Below are 18,193 nucleotides of genomic sequence, written 5' to 3' on the forward strand. Positions count from 1 at the left end.
CCATCGACACAGACCCGTCAGTGACGGCAGAGAGGCGGAAATAACCCCTTTTCAGGCTTCTCCAGAAAGACAGAACCGACAGAATGTGTATGTATACATATATATATAGACATAACGTGGGTGGGCCTCACCCAGTCGGTTGAAGGTCTTCAGAGAAAATACAATATATTTATATAAGATTTATAAATGGTTTTTAGAGACTTTATTTTTTAGAGCATTTTCAAGTTCACAGCAGAATTGAACAGAAGGTACAGGGATTTCTGATATACTCCCTGGCCCTGCACATGTACAGACTCCACCATTATCAGTATCTCCCTGCAGAGTGGCATATTTGCTGGGAAAGACAAGGGACACGTCATTATCCAAAACACATAGTTTGCCTTAGGGTCCACTCGTGTACATTCTATGGGTTCAGTCAAATGTGTAAAGACATGTCTTCACCATTATAGTGAGGTACACAGTTATTTCACCACCTTAAAAATCCTCTGTGCTCCACCTATTCATAGTCCCTGTCCGTAAACCCTGGCAACCACTAATCTTTTTACTTTCTCCATGATTTTGCCTCTTGCAGACATCATAGAGTTGGTACATTACACAGTAGGTAGCCTTTTCTGATCACCTTGCTTCTCTTAGTAATATGCATTTAAGTTCCTCCACGTCTTCTCATGGCTTCATGGCTTATTTCTGAGGGAGAGAGATTTATGTTAAGGTCTTGGCTCACATAACAGTGGGAGGTGGCAAGTCTGGAATCCACAGGGCAGGCTGGCAGGCGGGCCACCCTAGCAGGAGTCGGTGTTGTGGTCTGGACTACGGTTCTGGAAGCAGAATTCCTTCTTCACATGGGGATCTTAATCTTTTCTCTTAAGGCTTCCAACTGATTGGGTGAAGCCCACCCATATTATGGAGGAACATCTACTGATTTAAATGTTGATCACATCCAAAAAATATCTTCATAGCAACATCTAGATTTATGCTTGATCAAACAACTGGGCACCACGGCCTAGCCAAGGTGACACATAAAATTAACTACCACAGCCCCCAAAAGAAGATTAGGAGTCAGCTAGAAAGACTCGAAACCCCTCTCTCAAAGCTGGCTATCCTAACATCAAAAAAACGAGTGTGGAAGAGAGGGGAGCCCACATGGTACATCACAAGTCCCCTCTTCCACTCCAGGTGCAAGAAGAAAAAAAATGAAAGCACAGAGCAAGCTCCATCTGTCTCCAGATCCCTAAACTGTAAGCCTGGCAGGTACTGAGGGAGGGGGTGGCAAGGGATGAACTTTGAACTGGTGCTAAAAATGGGACTGGCCTTTACTTAACGAAAATGACTGGGAAATGATGGTATCCTCTGGGGATGTCTCTAAGAGACAGGAAAGAAGGGTTCAACACAAAATGGATAAAGCAAAGCATGGATGGAGCAAAAGAAACTACTTCGTCTTTAGACCCCACTGCTCTGAGATTAAGTAATAAAAATACTGGTATCTTGTTTGGCAGACCCCATTTCATGTTATGTATTCCACTGTGTTGACAGAAATAAACTGGTAATATATTGTTTCAGAAACCCCCCAAGTTAGGACAAGTCTATCACCATTACCAGAAGAAAGGCAGGTGAATGGAGAAAAGGTATTTTTTTTTTAATAGAAAATATCATTTTTATTCCATTAACTAATTGGAAGTGAACTTATTTTCTCAGATATCACACTTCGAGGAAAATGTCTTTGGAGAGTCTGTACAGAGATGGTGGCAGCTGCAGGCTTTGATGCCACACCAGACCTTAAACGTAAGAACCTGGGGCCAGAAAAGACAACACTGTGTGAGACTGTGTGGCTCAGCTCACTCCAAAAACCGATTCTGCATGAATTTCTACAATACCCAAAGTTCAAAGGAAAACGTACCGAGTCTGACAAAGATACATGCGAGGAAAGGAAATCAGAATTTATATCTAGCCTTATGAATTGTTCATTTCTTTGGGACTATGAAACTTAAAAGTGAAGTGAAGAATGACCAAGCAACATTTTAAAGGGGAAATTGAGATGATAATGAGGACATTTAAAATCTCCCACTCTGCCCTTCTTGTTTCAACCAGTGGCTCTGCTGAGATTTATTGAATACTTACTGTAAAAAAGCATGGACTTAAATTCGTCTGAAGGGAAAAAGAAGGTGAGCCCGGCAAGGCTTAGATCTGCTGCCAGGAATTTATCCTAAACCTAGTACTAAATAAAAGACCGTGTCTGTTTAGCTTACTATTGTGTCTCTTGGCACCTAGATCTAGAAACTAGCCTGATTTAAGTGCTCAAGAAAATATTTGTTCAATGACTACGTAAATAACCAGGTCTGTGTCAGATGTATTGCCGATTTTATAAAAGTGTGTACTCAGCCTAACTACGCAGACCTGTCTCGCCTCTGTGCTTAAGTAAATAATCAACGGGCTGCACTTCCCTTTGCATTACCAAATAGCTGCAATGTTCAAGGCACTGTGTTAAGTGCAGGAATACAACAGTCAGCAAGGAAATGTGACGAATCAATTCTTCATTTTTCCGATCAGTCCTTAGAGAGGTGACAAGGAAGCAGGTAACTTGGGACAAGAGGATCAATGCTAGCATGGGAGAGGCATGGAGGTCACCATGACAGAACCCTGTTGTATTTGAGACAACACTGCACCCTCTTTATCTCCCCTGGAGCTGGCTGTTGGGAGGAGCTAGTGGTAGGGCTGTACTCTGCAGTGCTACGTGGGCCCGGGAAGGCTGCTTGGAAGGATCTGACTCACTTTGTGATTTGTGCCTAGGTCTTAATTTACAAAGGAAACCAAGGATGGCATGGCGAGGTTAATGTCAGTGGAAGACGAATTTATCGCTTACAATTCCCAAGAGCAGGGGGCACACCATGCCACACAGGGCCACACTGGGAAGCACCAGGTTTGGTCAGGATGCAGAAGCAGGACCAAGGGAACAACACAAGGCTCAGCCTCTATTGTTTTCCACGGAAAGGCAAGCTTGGAATTGTCTAGCTTGACAATCCCAGCAGGCTTTGGGGAACAGGGTTGTCCCTGGTTGTCTGGCATCTGGCCCTGGGTTGTTTTAGGGCAGGGAAAATATTGGCTCCGTGTGTGAGAGTTAGGTAAAGGAGGTGGTTCCTAGCATGGGCTCCGTATTGCCGGGGAGAGGCAAACTGCTGTGGCTGGCAGTTTGGTCTTATAATTAGTGGATACCAGTTAGACAAAGAGAATCTAAAACACTTTGCCTGGGATGTGGGTGTGATGTTCGAAACAGTCAGCCTGGACCATGAGGTGACCCACGTCAGGGAGGGGTGCATGGGTCCCCCATGACCCAGACTGCCCCAGACCATCAGTATCCACACTGACTCTACATGACAGGGAAGTTGAACTTCTACCCTGTTAAGTCACAGGTAGTCATGTCTCTGTTATGGGTACATGTGAAAAATTATCCTAACAGACACAGCTTCTAACTCAACTAGGGTAAATCAGCGAAGACTTGCCTAAGAGGTGACATAAAGGTGAGACTTTGGCAGATAAATCAGAAAAGTGGAGGAGTGCTCTGCCAGGGCCACCAGAGTGAGTGGAGGCCTGGAGGCAGGAAGGGTGCCTCCTGTGTGGTAGAAGGAAGCATGTGAGGCTGGAGCCTGTGGTGCAGCCTGCGGTGGGGATGCAGGGGAAGGGAGGAGGCAGGGCGTTGATGAGCACCATCTGAGTTATGCAGAAGACCTTGCATGCCCTGGTAATGGCTTCACTTTAATGATGCTGGTAGCCATCAGAGGTCTCCCAACATGAGAGTGACCAGGGCAGATTTGCCTGATCGGTCAGGCTGCTCTGTGGGGAACAGATCAAAGGGGACCCTAGAGGAACACAGGCACACCAGGAGGGAGGCTGCTTGGGGCCACTGACCTATCCGGATTTGCCGGGACTTTCCTGGTCTTAGCACTGGAAGTTCTGCATTCTGGGAAGCTCCCTCTCCACCCAACAAACTCCATCCTCAGTCTCAGGCAAACAGGGACAGTTGGTCACCCTTCAGCTGTGGCAGGGCCCCAGGGGAGAGTCATGGTGGTAGGGACAAAGGATGCAGAGAAGGCTCCTGGTTACTTCACAACGAGACAAAACACCACTTGTCCGCTATTACTCAGACAGAGCTCCCTCACTCAGAAATCATACCATGGCACCCTTGGTGAGCAGAAGGCTGAGCAGGCTAGAACTACAGGGCCACCGAATTCCAGGAGAGGACAAATTATGATGCTCAACGTCTAAAAAATCCCTTTTCTCAAAAAAAAAAATTACCTTTTTCTTTGGATGCAAACAATCTTATTACAAGCCTCTATTATTATTCTTGTTACAGTTATTCTCATTTGAGGGTTGATATCATTTGACCTGCTCATGGCCAGGAATGAAAATTGAATGAAGCACAGGAGAATTCTGACATCTTGTTCTAGTACCACAATGATGGGCTATCTTTTAAATAAGACAGATGTGGATACATAAGCTTGCAAACACTTCAGAATTCTGTCTGGCTTCAGCTGCTGTTTGTCCGGCTCTCATTAAAGCACTGCCCTAGAGTTACTTGGATTTCTTGAGGGAAGCCATAACAAGATGAACAATTTGTAATTATTACTTTTATTACAAATTTTATATGTTCTCTGGAATCCAAAAGAAAAGTAACTGTAGCAATCCTCCTGCCCTAGCCTCTCAAGTAGCTGGGGTCACAGGCATGCTTGCTAACCGATCGCTAGGGTATAAATGGGAATGAACAAAAAACACAGACAACAAAGGCAGACAGACTATCCATTGTTGTCTATGTTTTTTGTTCATTCCCATTTCACGCAAGTGAGCGGCTTGCAACGGTAACTGTAATAATTGGTCTAAGAATCATAGCCCAGGACAAAAATATGGCATAAGGCCACACATCTAGGAGGTGCTGCCATGCAGCAAAATATTTTATGGAGATAGCAATGGTTTACTGTCAAGTAACTAAGTATATTATACACAACACAGAAAAAATATTTGAAATAAGATTGGGCTAAGACTTCAAAAAAAACTGCTTTGGAATCATGTTGCTAGAAATGGAATAGATATTGGAAGGGGTAGTTTATTTAATAGGAGACCAGTGATATTTAGGAATTTTATTTCTGTTATCACTCAGTTGACCAAACTCCAAAAATGAGTTTTGGAGGGAATTCAGTATAAAAGTGCCAATTCAGTTTTAATTGTCTCAGCAACAGCTACTCAATAGATCTCCTCCCAATTTTAGTATTTTGAAATCAGAGTTGAACACACAAATTACCAAGTATTTGTCTAAACCCTACTACATTCCATTAGCAGGAATTTCTAAACTTAAAAGTTTAGGGGGGTCAGAGAGGAGAGAAAGTGGAGGCTTGTATGGGGGGTGTTTATGGGCTGGGTCTAGAAGAAGCATACATCACTTTGACCCATAATTCATGCCCCAACTCAAACACATGGCTTTATTTAAGTGCAAGGTAACCTGGGAAATACAGTCTATTCATGTGTGCGGAGGGAATGGAAGTGGACTTGGTGAATTACTACTTAGTCCATACTCAGTAGAGCCCCTCGCACGTGCTGAATACTCAATGACTGCTTGTCGAATGCCTGTCTGGTCTGAGGTTCCGGAGCCAAGTGCTACAGAGGGAATTCCAGCTTGGCTTTGCTTTCTGCTCCTGCACAAACCCGCATGCAGAGCATTCACGTGTTTAACAGTTACAGGAAGGAAGGACCCAGAAACAAACTTCTACATCATGCAAAATCAGTTAGAGAATACTACAGGTTAGCTGTGGGGGCTAATCCCATAAGGAAGGCAAGATGCAGAAAAAGTTAGAGCAGGCTGCACTCTGAGCCCTGCGGCAGAGCTGTGAAAGGAGGCGAGAAGGTGGGGAGGAGGCAAAGGGTGATGTGAGCCAAGCTGGAGGGGAGGAAAATAGAGTCAAGGGATACCTTCTCCGTCTTGAAAAAAATAAAGTTTAGCTTTGGATTCCTATATGAATTTTCAAACTAGAGTTGATTTAAACTTAAATCAATATTTGTCCATCTAGAGAATATAAAACTAGTTTTGTGAGCTATTTTTGAAGGAAAATAGACCTTACATTTTAGTGTCATGGTTAAGAACACAAACTCTGATGTCCCAGAACCACTGCTAATGTGAGCTGGAGCAAGTATCTAATCTCTGTGCCTCACTTTCCTCAATGTGGAATTGGGCTAGCAGTTGTACCTACCTCATAAGTTTGTTGTGAGGATGAAATGAGTTTTGCAGGGAAAGTGCTCTGCACGGTGCCCGGAATACAGCAAGCTCTGTATGTGTTGGTCATTATTATTGTTATTTTTGACAAGAAGAGTCTTGTGTCTTCTATGCAGGAAGGCGAGTGGCATTCTTCTTTGTCCCTTATGCCACTCCAGACTCTTTCGCCTCTGCCTTCTTGTAAAGAGACCCCTCCTTTGAAGCTCATGCCATCCCACTGTGCCCTTGCACCTGCCTCACCATGGCCTCCTGCCCACAGCTGCCGCTACAGCTGCCCTTTCCTCCAGGTGAACATGGCCTGTGCCAGGGCGTGGCTCTTCCAGTGGAGTGTGGGCTGGACTTCAGTCCTGGCTTGCCCAGGTGAGCAGAGTACCTCACCCAGGACAGGGCAGCCTGTGCCCACCAGGCTCCAGGCATCTCCCCACGTGGACTGGAAGGCATCAGCACCGGGCTGGCAGCCTTCCCATCTAGCCCGCTTGCTATCATCCTAGGTGACATCCTGTGTCCATGTGGACCCACATCTCCCTCTCTCAGTCCCTTGTTCTTCCCAGGGACCCACTCCTCCATGTCCACCTTGGGAGCTGCTTCCAGGGTGGCCTTCCCTCACAGCAATCCCCACCCAGCTGCCCCAAGACCCTTGAACTTGCCATTTTCCCTCATCTCCCAGCTCTCCTCCTGGACTTCAGTTTGATAATGGGAGCACTGTCTTGGGGGGACCCCTTCCTGCTAGAGCCGCTGTTCTTCTGGCCCAACCGCAACCCTCTGTCAACCCATCTCTGTCTACCTGGGCTACCGAGCAGACCCGGGTGCCCTCAGAGACCCACGGCCCAGCTCGGGAGCCTCTGCTCCCACCACCCCACACACCCATGCTGCGCATCTGGAGATTCCTGGGGTTTTAGTGGAGAAGCTGCATCCAGAGGATGAGGGAGCTGTTCCTCTGAGGTATCTGTGACCACAGGGCAAGGAAGCTCTCAGTGGGGCCAGGGCTGCGGGCAGCCCAGTTAGGAAGGACTGACCCCCAGCTCTGAACAGAATCCAGCCCTGCTCTGTTCCCTCCAGACATATGGAGTTTGGAAGCATCAGGAAAATAACTTTCCCCTTTCCTCTTTACAGGACAATTCACTTTTTGTCTTTTTTAAATCAACTTTATTTTTTTAAATGGTTTAGATATATAGAAAAATGATTATAATATTGAGAGTTCCCAAACACCCCCCCACCTCACTTTCCCCTACTATTAACATCATACATCAGTATGTTACAAGTTTCACAATTAATGAGCCGACAGTGATACATTATTAACTAAAGCACACGCTTTATTCAGATGTCCTTAGATTTTCTTTAATGTCCTTTTTCTGTTCCAAGATTCCATCCAGGATCGCATACTACATTGACTTGTTATTATCTCCTTTGGCTCCTCGTGGCTGTGACAGTTTCTCATTTTCCTCATTTTTGAGACCTTGACAATTTTGAGGAGCACTGGTCAGATATTTTGTAAAATGTGTCTCAGTTGGCATTTGTTGATTATTCTCATGATGAGACCAGGGTTATGGGTTTTGGGGAGGAAGACCAAGCAGGTAGAGTGCCGTATGTGTTCATTACCTTACATCGAGGGTACATACCATCAGCATGACTGCTCACTGATGGTTTTGACCTTGATCACCTGGCTGAGGTCATGTGTGTCAGGTTTCTCCAAATGACTCTTTTCCCCCACTTTCTAATCTCTGCTTTTTGGAAGGAAGTCACCATATGTAGCTCACACCTGAGGAATAGGGAGTGATGACCTGTCTCTTTGCAGGCAAAGTATCAACATAAATCACTTGCAAGTTTTCTGCACCACGGGATTTATCTCCTCTCCCCCATTTATGTATTTATTCAATCATTTATTTGTATCAGTTCAGAATCATGGGTATGAGGGCAGTTCATTTTTAAAGTGGAATTTCTTTCCCCAGGGGGAAAACAGGAGAAACTGCCAAACATTTCCATAAACAAAGTGCCCTCAGTCTTTTCTCAAGCACATCTTGGAAATGTGTTAAATCCTCTCTGTGGCAAGGGACTTGGCATAGGTAGAGAGGGATTGCTTCATTAATCTAAAATGGTTGACTCACTGAATTAAAATTCCCTTGCAAAAACTTCCTGGGTATTTGCTTAATCTAAATCCCTCATTGCAAGAAGGAAACAAAATTTAAATACATTCTTTGTTTCTGAGTATTATTTAAGCCATAGCAAAAGATAAATGAATCAATGTTTGAAAAAAAAAAAAAAGGACAAAAAACCTCCCCCAGACAATTAAAACAGAAATAAAGCATACCAACAGCATTGCCCAGGGATGATTCAGTCAGTGAGGAAGGGGGGAGCCGCAGCAACATCCTCTACACCTCGCAGCTGCACTGCAGAATCCTGAGGCCCCCAGCATGCAGTTTCACTACAGGTCTTACCAAGTCCTAAAGGAAGCTCCTGGTTGTCAAGTGAACCTCACAAGCAGCATTTGCCTTCAGATAACCACATTTGGGGGGCCTTTCTAGGTGTTTCCTGACTTCCTGAGGCCTCCAGGTTCCAGTGGAAGGAGATGAGTCCTGTCCACACAAGTCCCTGCTTGCCTTGCGCTTCCCTGTCCCTGCACCTCAGGTATCTTTCCTCACATCTCCTAAAGCTGCCATGTGCTTCACACTGACCAAGAGCTGGCCTTCCCCTCTCTGTCTCTGTCCCTACTGGTTCTGGAAGGTAATGATACATGGGGACAAAGTTTTAGCTCTGACACAAATTATGTGTGACTTTGGGCAAGTTGCTTTGCCTCCCTGGCCTCAGTTTCTCAAATGTAAAATAAAGACACTGATTCAAGTTGGCTGCAAACTCTTGCCACCTCTGAAATGTCATAATTCTGTTAAATCCTTAAGAGCTAGGATAATATTGTTTCCCAATTCTGCACAAGCAGAACTGGGTAAAACAGTAATGCACTCATTAAATATTGTCTTGCTCTCAGTTTCTTCCTCTGACTGCTTGGTATTTTTAATGATTGGTATTTATACCTAGATATAATGCATTATGTTTCTTTTTTTAAAAGTATGCTTCCCAATTTTGCCATCACAAAGGTATATATTTTTTCAAGGTGGGATTTGTATTTTGATGTTTTCTAGCCTTTTTTCAAGGACTAATTTACTGAGTTGTAAATGTGGACTTTTAAAAGAGGTGAAGAGGATTGGCAGTATTTAGGATGCTTGAACATATTGTATCTGTTATGTTTTATTTCTTTAGGAAAAAAACAGGAAGCAAAGACAGCAAAGCCTTAGGATGTGATAAAATCAGAGTGATGGATACAAAAATTGTTTATTGTGTTATTGTGACTATTTTTCAGTTTACTGGAATCATTTTAAGAATACAAACTTAACATTTCATCTCCTTATTTTTCCTCCCATTGACCTTTTAATTAACAGGTATTTGAAAACACATAGTCCGACATTAAAACAGGACAGAGAAGAGCTGAAGCGTCCTGGCTCCTTTCTGTGGGCCACTCCTATTAGGCTCCTCCTCCTCTGTGCAGCCTTTCTGTTTGTCTCAAACCCTGCAGAGGCCTCTCCACCAAGGTTCTAGTGCCTTGGCTATAGGTGCCACCTTTTGGCACAGTCCCCGACTTTTTAAAGTTCTACTTGTGTGGCCACCCACATTCATGTGTGGCACGACTGATACCCCGTATCATCAGGAAAGGTCAGGTCACTCTGTGCTGACCAAAAAACCTACAGGTCATTTCTTGCCCAAGCTTTGTGTCCAAAATGCTCTGGCTGTGGCTCTGATCCCTGCTGTCTTTACTCTGGGATTGCTGATGGAGCAGGCCTACCTGTCAGGGGGCCTGTTCCCAGGCAGAGGAGGAAAAAGCCTGGTAACCATTATTCTGACTCCTCAAACTTCCACCCACCTGGCTTTTATCCGTATTATTAGCCAAAGCAGGTTACATGGGGACTCCTGAGTTCAAGTGGGCGGGGATGTCTAATCTTCCCAGTGGGAGGAACACCACGGAGAGGGAATCAGATTGGGAGCAGGTACTAATACAATCTACTACCACACTCACTTAGGCAACATTTCTTCTGCTGAATTCTAACTTTATCTCTCAGCTGACAAACAATTCTGTGATCTCACCTGCAGGTGTTGCCAATTTCAGTAGAATTGCCCTCTAAAGGAACTATTTGTACAAGCATTTAAATATTTTATTGCATTTGAATCCTTATTAATTTATAACCATGGGTGGAAAATGGAAAATTAAAGTGCTGATGTGAGTCATAAGAAACATAGGTCTCATAAACTTAAAAACACTTGAGAGAAATCCTTGGGTATGTCAAACACTGTGAGTATCTTGATCAGTACAATTATACGAATTGATTCTCCTGATTTGTGAAGGAAACAAATTAAGAAACTTGAAAAAAGCTAGAGCAATATCATCAAAGGTTGTTCTTCAAAGTTGGGGTGTAAATAGATTTTTTTAACTCTCTAGGAACAGAAACTATTCCACCAAATTTCAGACATTCTAGTTTCATGTGACATTCTAGTGACAGTTTCCTTTCCTTTTTAGGGCTGAATGGTATTCTGGTATGTCTTGCCAATGGGTTTCAGCCCTGGGCAAATTCACTATGGATTCAGGGTGACCAAAGAAATGACAGTAGAATGTTCTTGGGGTGAAAGGGCTATACCCAACTTTATTTCCAAGGTGGTAGGTCAATCACTAAAATCCCATCCACTCTGAGTGAGTCTTCATGTAACAAGCCGGTCTCTGCCTCTGGGCCTCTGCCCACACTGCCATCCTCTGGGCCTCTTGGCCCACACAGCTGTCCCCTGGAACTCTATACCCACGCAGCCATCTCAGTCTCTGTCCTTGGTGCTGCCACCACTCCAGCCTCTGCTCTGCTCTCCTTCAGCCTTGCAGCCATGCCACCGTGTTGCCCAGAGCACTGGGTAGGGCTCTTTATATAGAGTCAATAACAACGCATTGCCCACACGTGTGTAGTCAGCTAGCCAACCAGAGCCAGGTGAGAATCCCGGCCACAGGAACCTTCACTTTATCCACATGATGTATATACACACCGCCTGTCATCTGTCCATCCATTTGTCAATGTCCATTTGGATTGCTCCCGCCGTGAGTAATGAGTGGTGGGGGGGTCCTCCCTGATGTTTTGTTTTGTTGTTTTATTTTATTTACTTTTTAAAATTTCTCTTTGCTGTTTTTGTATGGGAGGGAAATATGTCTACTAGGCCTTTTATCAGCTGGGTTAGCCAGTGGAAAGCACTGGTAGAAGCCTGGACGAGGGGAGAGGCCAAGGCATTTTTCCTCTTCTCTCTCTGCTTTGGGAGGTGTTTCCAGCAGAGGCAGCGTGTGGAACAGCTCTGCCTTCTCTGTCAGTTTGCCCTTCTCATTCCCGTCTCAGCCCTAGCTGCCTTCTTCCTTCTGTCAGTATCTGGACTAGTTCTCTGTCTCTTGTCTGTCTTCTCATCTGTGTGCAACTCTGGTGTTAAGATTTAAGGTTTCCTTTGATGGTGGGACACCACACAATGACACTAGATGAAAGGCAGAATTCTTCATTGCTTACTGCTCCCTGTGTGGCCAAGCAGGGCCCTGTGAGCATTGCACTAGGTGACTACCTCCTAAAGGACATAGTTAGGGTGTGGCTTAGCAAACTGCGTGGAAAGAGGAATTGAGTGTTTTTAGCTGTTGACTACAAAACTGGGTCAAGATGGCACTTGTGAAATATTTTACTACAGCAACCAATTCCCTGTATTATATTCCCTTTGTGTAAAATATCTAGAATGGTTTCTATTTTTCTGATGGGACTCTGACTGATACAGATGTATTTGATTGCATTCCAAATCTTTAAACATTGGTAAACTATACAGAGTGCCATATTAATGCCACTATTAATCAGAAACCATTGCTTTACTGTTAGCCACACTCCTTACCACTAATGACTCCTTCTGCCTATCTTTGCCTCTCTCATTATTTCACACATTTCTTGGAGGCAGGATTGTGTCTTATATATTCTTTCTTGTAACCCACAGTCCAAAACCTGACCAAACCCCAAATGAGTGCTTTTGATAAATATAGGATTAACTACATGGCTCTCTGAGAGTGTATCAATCATGATTTTTGACTTCCACCTTGGCTGCCTTTCAGGGCCAGAGCCAGCTCCACGTGCTGACCTTCACAGCCCTGACCCCTGACTGGGACAAGATCCAGATTCTGTAATGAATCATCTGGCATACTACTTATTTTCTTCCACACACTCCTATAAAATTGGCATTTATCACAGGTTCCATGAAGCAGTGTTTTGTTATCTGACAGAAACAAGAGACTGCTTTTACTGTTTGTTTGTTTTGTTTATTTTTTATTTCCGAGGGAGATATGGGGCCTATCTCCAGGGCCAGCTTCATGGATCATGTGCTTAGAAGGGCCCATACTCGGTTTAATGTTTCCATCTTGAAAGTCTTCATATTTTATAAACAGGTGGTCCCACATTCTCACTTTTGCACTGGGCCCCACAAATTATGTAGCCAGTCCTGCCTATGTACCTTAAGCTTGTGACGGTAATTGAGCATCCAGTCACATGTGGGTTCCATATTTATGAAACCCCCTGTAGTTCAGAAGTTCCCCATTTTCTTCAGAAAATCCTCCCGACTTCTCAGTGCAGCATGGCATGAAAAGCTTTCCATCTTCTGTTACCTCCCCCACCTACACTGACAACCCTAAAACTTCCTTGGCCCCTGTCTCTCTATTCTGCAACCCTGCTCTTCAAATGTTAACTCTCAGCTATTGCCCCACTTGTTGTTTATAAACTGGTGAGCTCCCCAGGTGCTGGGCCCTTGCATGTCCTGCTGTCTCTTCCTGGCCAACACCAGGTGTGACCTTAGAGGCCACTTCCAGGATCTTCCCATAGCTGAGACATGTGCCTCTCACAGCACCTTGTGCTAAACATATCACAGCAGTTATCTTACTGTTATGCTATTTTCTGTTTCCTTCATTAAACTGTGAGCTCCTTATAGAGACCACCTCATGCTGTCTATGGTGGCAGCCATGCTCAGCTCCACAGAGGTACTCAATAAGCTTCTGATCACCAAATGCATGCATGAATGAATGGGTCCCTGGTTTATCTGGAGAATGCATGGAGAGACATGTAAGGTTTTCTTTTTATTACTTAGGAAAGAGTGGTACTGTCATTGCTGAGGAAGGCATTCAACAGCACCATCTGGCATAGGCACATGGATTCCCTTTCCAGCACATCTAGGGAAAGCACTGCCTGCCTGTTTTAATTCCCAGGAAAGCTACACAGTAGCTCTTTGAGTTTCTCAGCGTTTGAGAGGGATCCTGAGGTTTCCTCTGGGACAGGCCTTGCCCAGGTCATGGAGGTAGCCAAGTGAGGTCTTACCCACTCCAAAGGACTCTCTGGCCCTATGCAACTCCCAGATTAAGGATCTCTTTCTTCACCTATGTCTATGTTTCTACTCTGTTCTATTCACTGTTTACAAGGCCCAACTGAAGCACTACTGCCCCAGTTTTTATCCCATCTGCCTTCCCACTGCATTTTGTTTTGATGTGAGGACACTCCACACACATTCTGACTAACATCATAGTGACTCGTACACTGGACTAGATGATGAACTTTGAAAGCAGAAACAGAATGTTCTACTCTTTATAGCTTTCATGTCTTTATGTCTTACACACAATTAACATTGTACAATTAACTCAAATTAACATTGGATAATTTGGATCTCTAACAGATAGATTGAAAAAGGAAGGAGAGTGACTTTAGCAGAAAGAAAAATTTCCCCCAGTTCATTGGAAAATACCAGAACTTGGAAGGTAGAGGCCAGGGGAGGTTACAGGAAGAGAAAAGTTGGAGCACAAATAAGACAGGGAAAGGACATGGTGACAAAGAAATTGCAAGTCCTAAAGTCCTAAAGATAGTAAGGGTTTGAAATTTGGTAATGAAGTCACCATGGAGAGTGAAGAAGGAGAGAAGAGGGATGAGTGAATTACAGGGCAACCCACCCAAGGTCAAAGAAGCTGTTGTCCTTTGCTCTTGCAGAAAAGGAACAAGAGTGGCCACAGAACTGGAGACTCCTGGGCATGAGAACAAGGTGACTTGTCTAAGTAACTGTACTACTGCAATCGGCATTACAGTTAAATATGTTGCTGAAACGAGAAACCCAGCTAAGCCTGTTCTTTTTTTTGCAGCTGATCCCCATATTCTTTTGCATCCAGATAAATACAGAGTCCAAAGACTCTGACATTAAGTTTTATTTAATAAGCTTCTCTTGCAGGTAAACTGTTTCTCTCTCCGTACCTCCTTTCTCTAGCCAGATTTCCTCCACTCCTTCTCTTCTGATCTAGAGCAATTTGGCACTGTGTATCTGGGTCTTGAATAGTAAGCTTTGTCCCATGAATCTGAAATTCTGGTGGGGAGGGCAAAGCAGGAGGTAACTGTGGGCACTTGCTGGGAGTCTGAGTGCAGCAAGTAGCACTCCCCCTCTGGACTCTCTATCTCCATTCTTTCTTGGAGTACTAAGGCTTGTCCTAAAGTTGGTTAAAAAACAGCTCTGGGCATAATAAAATATTAAATGGAAGATCCCAGAGAGGAAACTCTCTCTATTGTGAAAGAAGAAAGCAGAACTTTGTAGTGAAAAAACAAAAACTGAGCTTTCTTCTTCAGTATTTCTGATTAAGTCCCACAAAGATGGTACTTATTTCTGATTAAGGGCCCACACCTGACATCTCTGGGGATGACTATTAGGTCCCTTTGGACCCAGGTTTAAGCTACATAGCAAGAAAGCGTTAGCTTTACAGCCTTCTAAACTAACCAGTCCTGCATTTAAACAGCCTTATCTAACATTTCTCTGCCTTCCTATATAACCTGTCTTTCAGAAATTTAAATCAAACTAGTTTTTCTCTTGCTCCAAGTGTTAAATGAAACTTTAACAAGTGCTAATAATCTAACTTGTCTGAGATGCTTGGCTTTAACAGTGATTAGAGGCTAACCCAGGACAAGGACACTTCCAGACAAACAACAGATGGGAGGAAATAATCCCAAACTAGAGTTCTTTCAGTATCTCTTAAGGCTCTATGTTGTGTCTTGGCAGAAATCTTGCGACAGTAAGTGGCTTGATGATTGTTTCTTTAGAGCTGCAGTCATGATTAAAAATGCTATCCGAAGCACAGTCGAGGATGTCCTTGACACACATCCCATTTTCTGGGAAAAGATCACTACCACAATAATTGAGCTGGGAAGCAGAAGCAAATTGCTCTTGGCAGCTTCAGCAGCAGTTCAAAGCACTGCAGTAGACCGGAATCACACAGTTTTCCCTACAGTTTTCCCTCCTCCTGTTTGCAAGATAACAACAGTGATAGCGTTGCGTCCGCAGATTACTGGCGAGGTAGAAGGAGAAGAAGAAAAAAACACAACCAATTACACTGTAAAAGAATCTCAAACCTGTGGTAGAGTTACACAAATGACCAAACGAGGGCGGGAAGGCCCGGAACTGCGCTGCAGGCCGCCTTTGGGACCCGACAACGGTGCAAGCTGATTTAGTTATTTACCCGGGTTGGCGGCGCCTGCAGCCGGCTGCAGCCCTCGGTGACGTCACGGGCCGGGCGCGGGTCACGTGAACCGAGGCCGCCCCGCCTCCTCCTGCTCCTCCTCCGCTCGCCGTCTTCCGAGCTCAGGGTCCGCCCGCGGCAGCCTCTCGGAGCTCTCGGTGGAGGTGCGGAGCGAGGGCCGGCGGGCCAGCGGCGAGCGGAGTCGGTCGCCGGAGCGAGAGCGGCGGAGGAGCCCGCAGCAGCCGCGCGGCCAGCCCGGAGCAACGCAGCCGACGCTCCTGCAAACTTGGGCGCGCGCTCGCGCCACTGCGCCCGCCGACCGAGCGATGAAGATGGTCGCACCCTGGACGCGGTTCTACTCCAACAGCTGCTGCCTGTGCTGCCATGTCCGCACCGGCACCATCCTGCTGGGTGTCTGGTACCTGGTGAGCGCGGCGGGCCGCGGCGACGCGCCGGGGCGCACCTGAGGGGAGGGGGCGTCGGCGCCCCGAGCCCTCCGGCACCCGGACCCGGGACTCCGGTCCGGCCCCCCTGCTTGGCTTTTCACCCCACAAGTTGGCTCCCGGTTCGGCCTTGGGGTGGGGAGACGCCGGCGCTAATCCGCCTAAAGTTATATTATTAGAAACAATTCTCTGGGTGAGCCCGTCCGCGATCCCTCGGCGGGGCCAAGCCGTGGCGTGGGTCCGCTCAGGGCCCGGAGTTCGGGGCATTTCGGGCGGGGTGCGCGTGGAGCGAGCGCGCTGCGGCCTCGGTGGGTTCCCGGGAAAGTGCGCCCGGTGCCCGGGAACTCTGAGCCTATCTGCGGGTCACGTGTTTCCTTTTCTTTCTTACGACCCCCGGTTGGCTTTGTCTTTTGTTGGGTCCCGGCGGCGGCAGGGGGTGACGGGCCCGTTCAGCCACCGTGTGGTCAGCGTTGCAGACCTGCGCGCCCATTCTCCCTGCCGGCGCCTGCTCCCCGTGCAGACCCGGCCTCTGCGCACGTTCGGATCCCGAGTTGAAATGGCTGGGGGGTCATGTCACATTCCGAATGTTCTCCTCACATGTTTGTTGTGAAACCGTTACTGTAGGACGGAATTTCCTTGTGATTTACTGCATTTCAGTCGGCCCGGGGAAGCCATTTTACACCCACTTACTTTCCTGCCTATTGACAGGTGATCCCTGTACCTTTCTTAGCAGACACCGAAGGCAGATCTGAATTTTTTTTTTTGAGGTTGATGCTTTTGAGATCTCATTTGTAAGGGGAGCAATGATTATCAGGGGCAGTGAGGAAACCCGATGGAGTGTTTCCATGTGCCTACTCCGTCCTTTTGATTGTCGGCACCCCTAGACCGCACCATTACAGAGCCTGATGCCGTTGTGTGGTGATGGAGAGTTGACCCTATCCACTTGGCAGCCAGTACCACCGCATCATGAGCAAAAATACTTTAAAATGGCACTAAGATGGCATATACAACTTTTTTGTGAGAATAAATTCCTACCTTGATCATCAGTTTTTGTTTTGGTTCTTATTCCATTTTTTGATATAATAATGGACTTGATGTCGAATTGTGTTGTGCCATTTTTAAGCAAAATGTTTTCGCCCCAGGCATGTGGTGTTCTCTGTGCTATGTATAAAGTTTCCTTTAGTCAGTGCCTGTCACAGGCCACACAACAGAAATTTTTGGCCTTAAAAGCTTTCAAACATATCTCCGGTATGTGTGGGTTCTTGTGCAGTGTGAATGCAGATAGAAGATTGGCCTCTTGGCTCAACCCTCACTTTGCTAAAAGCCAAGAAGTCCTTTACAGAAACTTGAAATTATAGCGAAAAGATAGTAGGTGGTCAAAATAGTGCTTCTTACGGAAGATCAAGACAGACGGTTTTATACAAATGGCTTTGTGTCCTCCTTGAAAATGCTCAAATCTGCAGATTTGCAAGTGCATCAGTGGATGTGATTTGTAAGATCTAGGGCACTGCATTAGGCAAATGTACTACATGATCTGCTGGAAAGATAAATCTACTGGAGCCCTGTTGTTGGCTATATTCCAACCAGACAATTGGTGTGATAAAAGGAGAGTCTACTTTGTCTACTGTTTGAGGATGCTCTTTGTTGAAAGTAGTTATTGGTGTGCATGTTTTTGCATTTGGAAATACGGCCTTTTGAAGATAATTAGAAAGCTTTCTAGCAGATAGAAGATGCTGCTTTAGGTAAAGCTAATAAATGGAAAAAGCCTGGCTTAAGTACTGATAATCTTTATAGAAATCATTTGCATTTTATAAAACAGCTTAGTATATATATTTTAAACAGTGAGTTTTCCTCATCCCTTTGAATATAATTCGGTCACCCAAACTTTGATTTACCTGAGCATTTTTAGGATGAGTGAGTGGGGTC

The 18,193-nt window shown here is 45.4% G+C and overlaps 1 protein-coding gene across 1 annotated transcript in view; it reads left to right on the forward strand.

Moving 5' to 3' along the window:
* The first annotated feature begins 15,917 nt into the window (after positions 1–15,917).
* Positions 15,918–18,193, forward strand: part of LAPTM4B (lysosomal protein transmembrane 4 beta) — a 58,269-nt gene continuing 55,993 nt past the window's right edge. Inside the window, exon 1 of the mRNA XM_017669446.3 lies at positions 15,918–16,249. Within this exon, the coding sequence (XP_017524935.1) occupies positions 16,151–16,249 (99 nt within the window). The 5' untranslated portion in view covers positions 15,918–16,150. The remainder of the gene's footprint in view (positions 16,250–18,193) is intronic.

This window comes from Manis javanica, chromosome 2, assembly GCF_040802235.1.
Source record: "Manis javanica isolate MJ-LG chromosome 2, MJ_LKY, whole genome shotgun sequence".
NCBI lineage: Eukaryota > Metazoa > Chordata > Mammalia > Pholidota > Manidae > Manis > Manis javanica.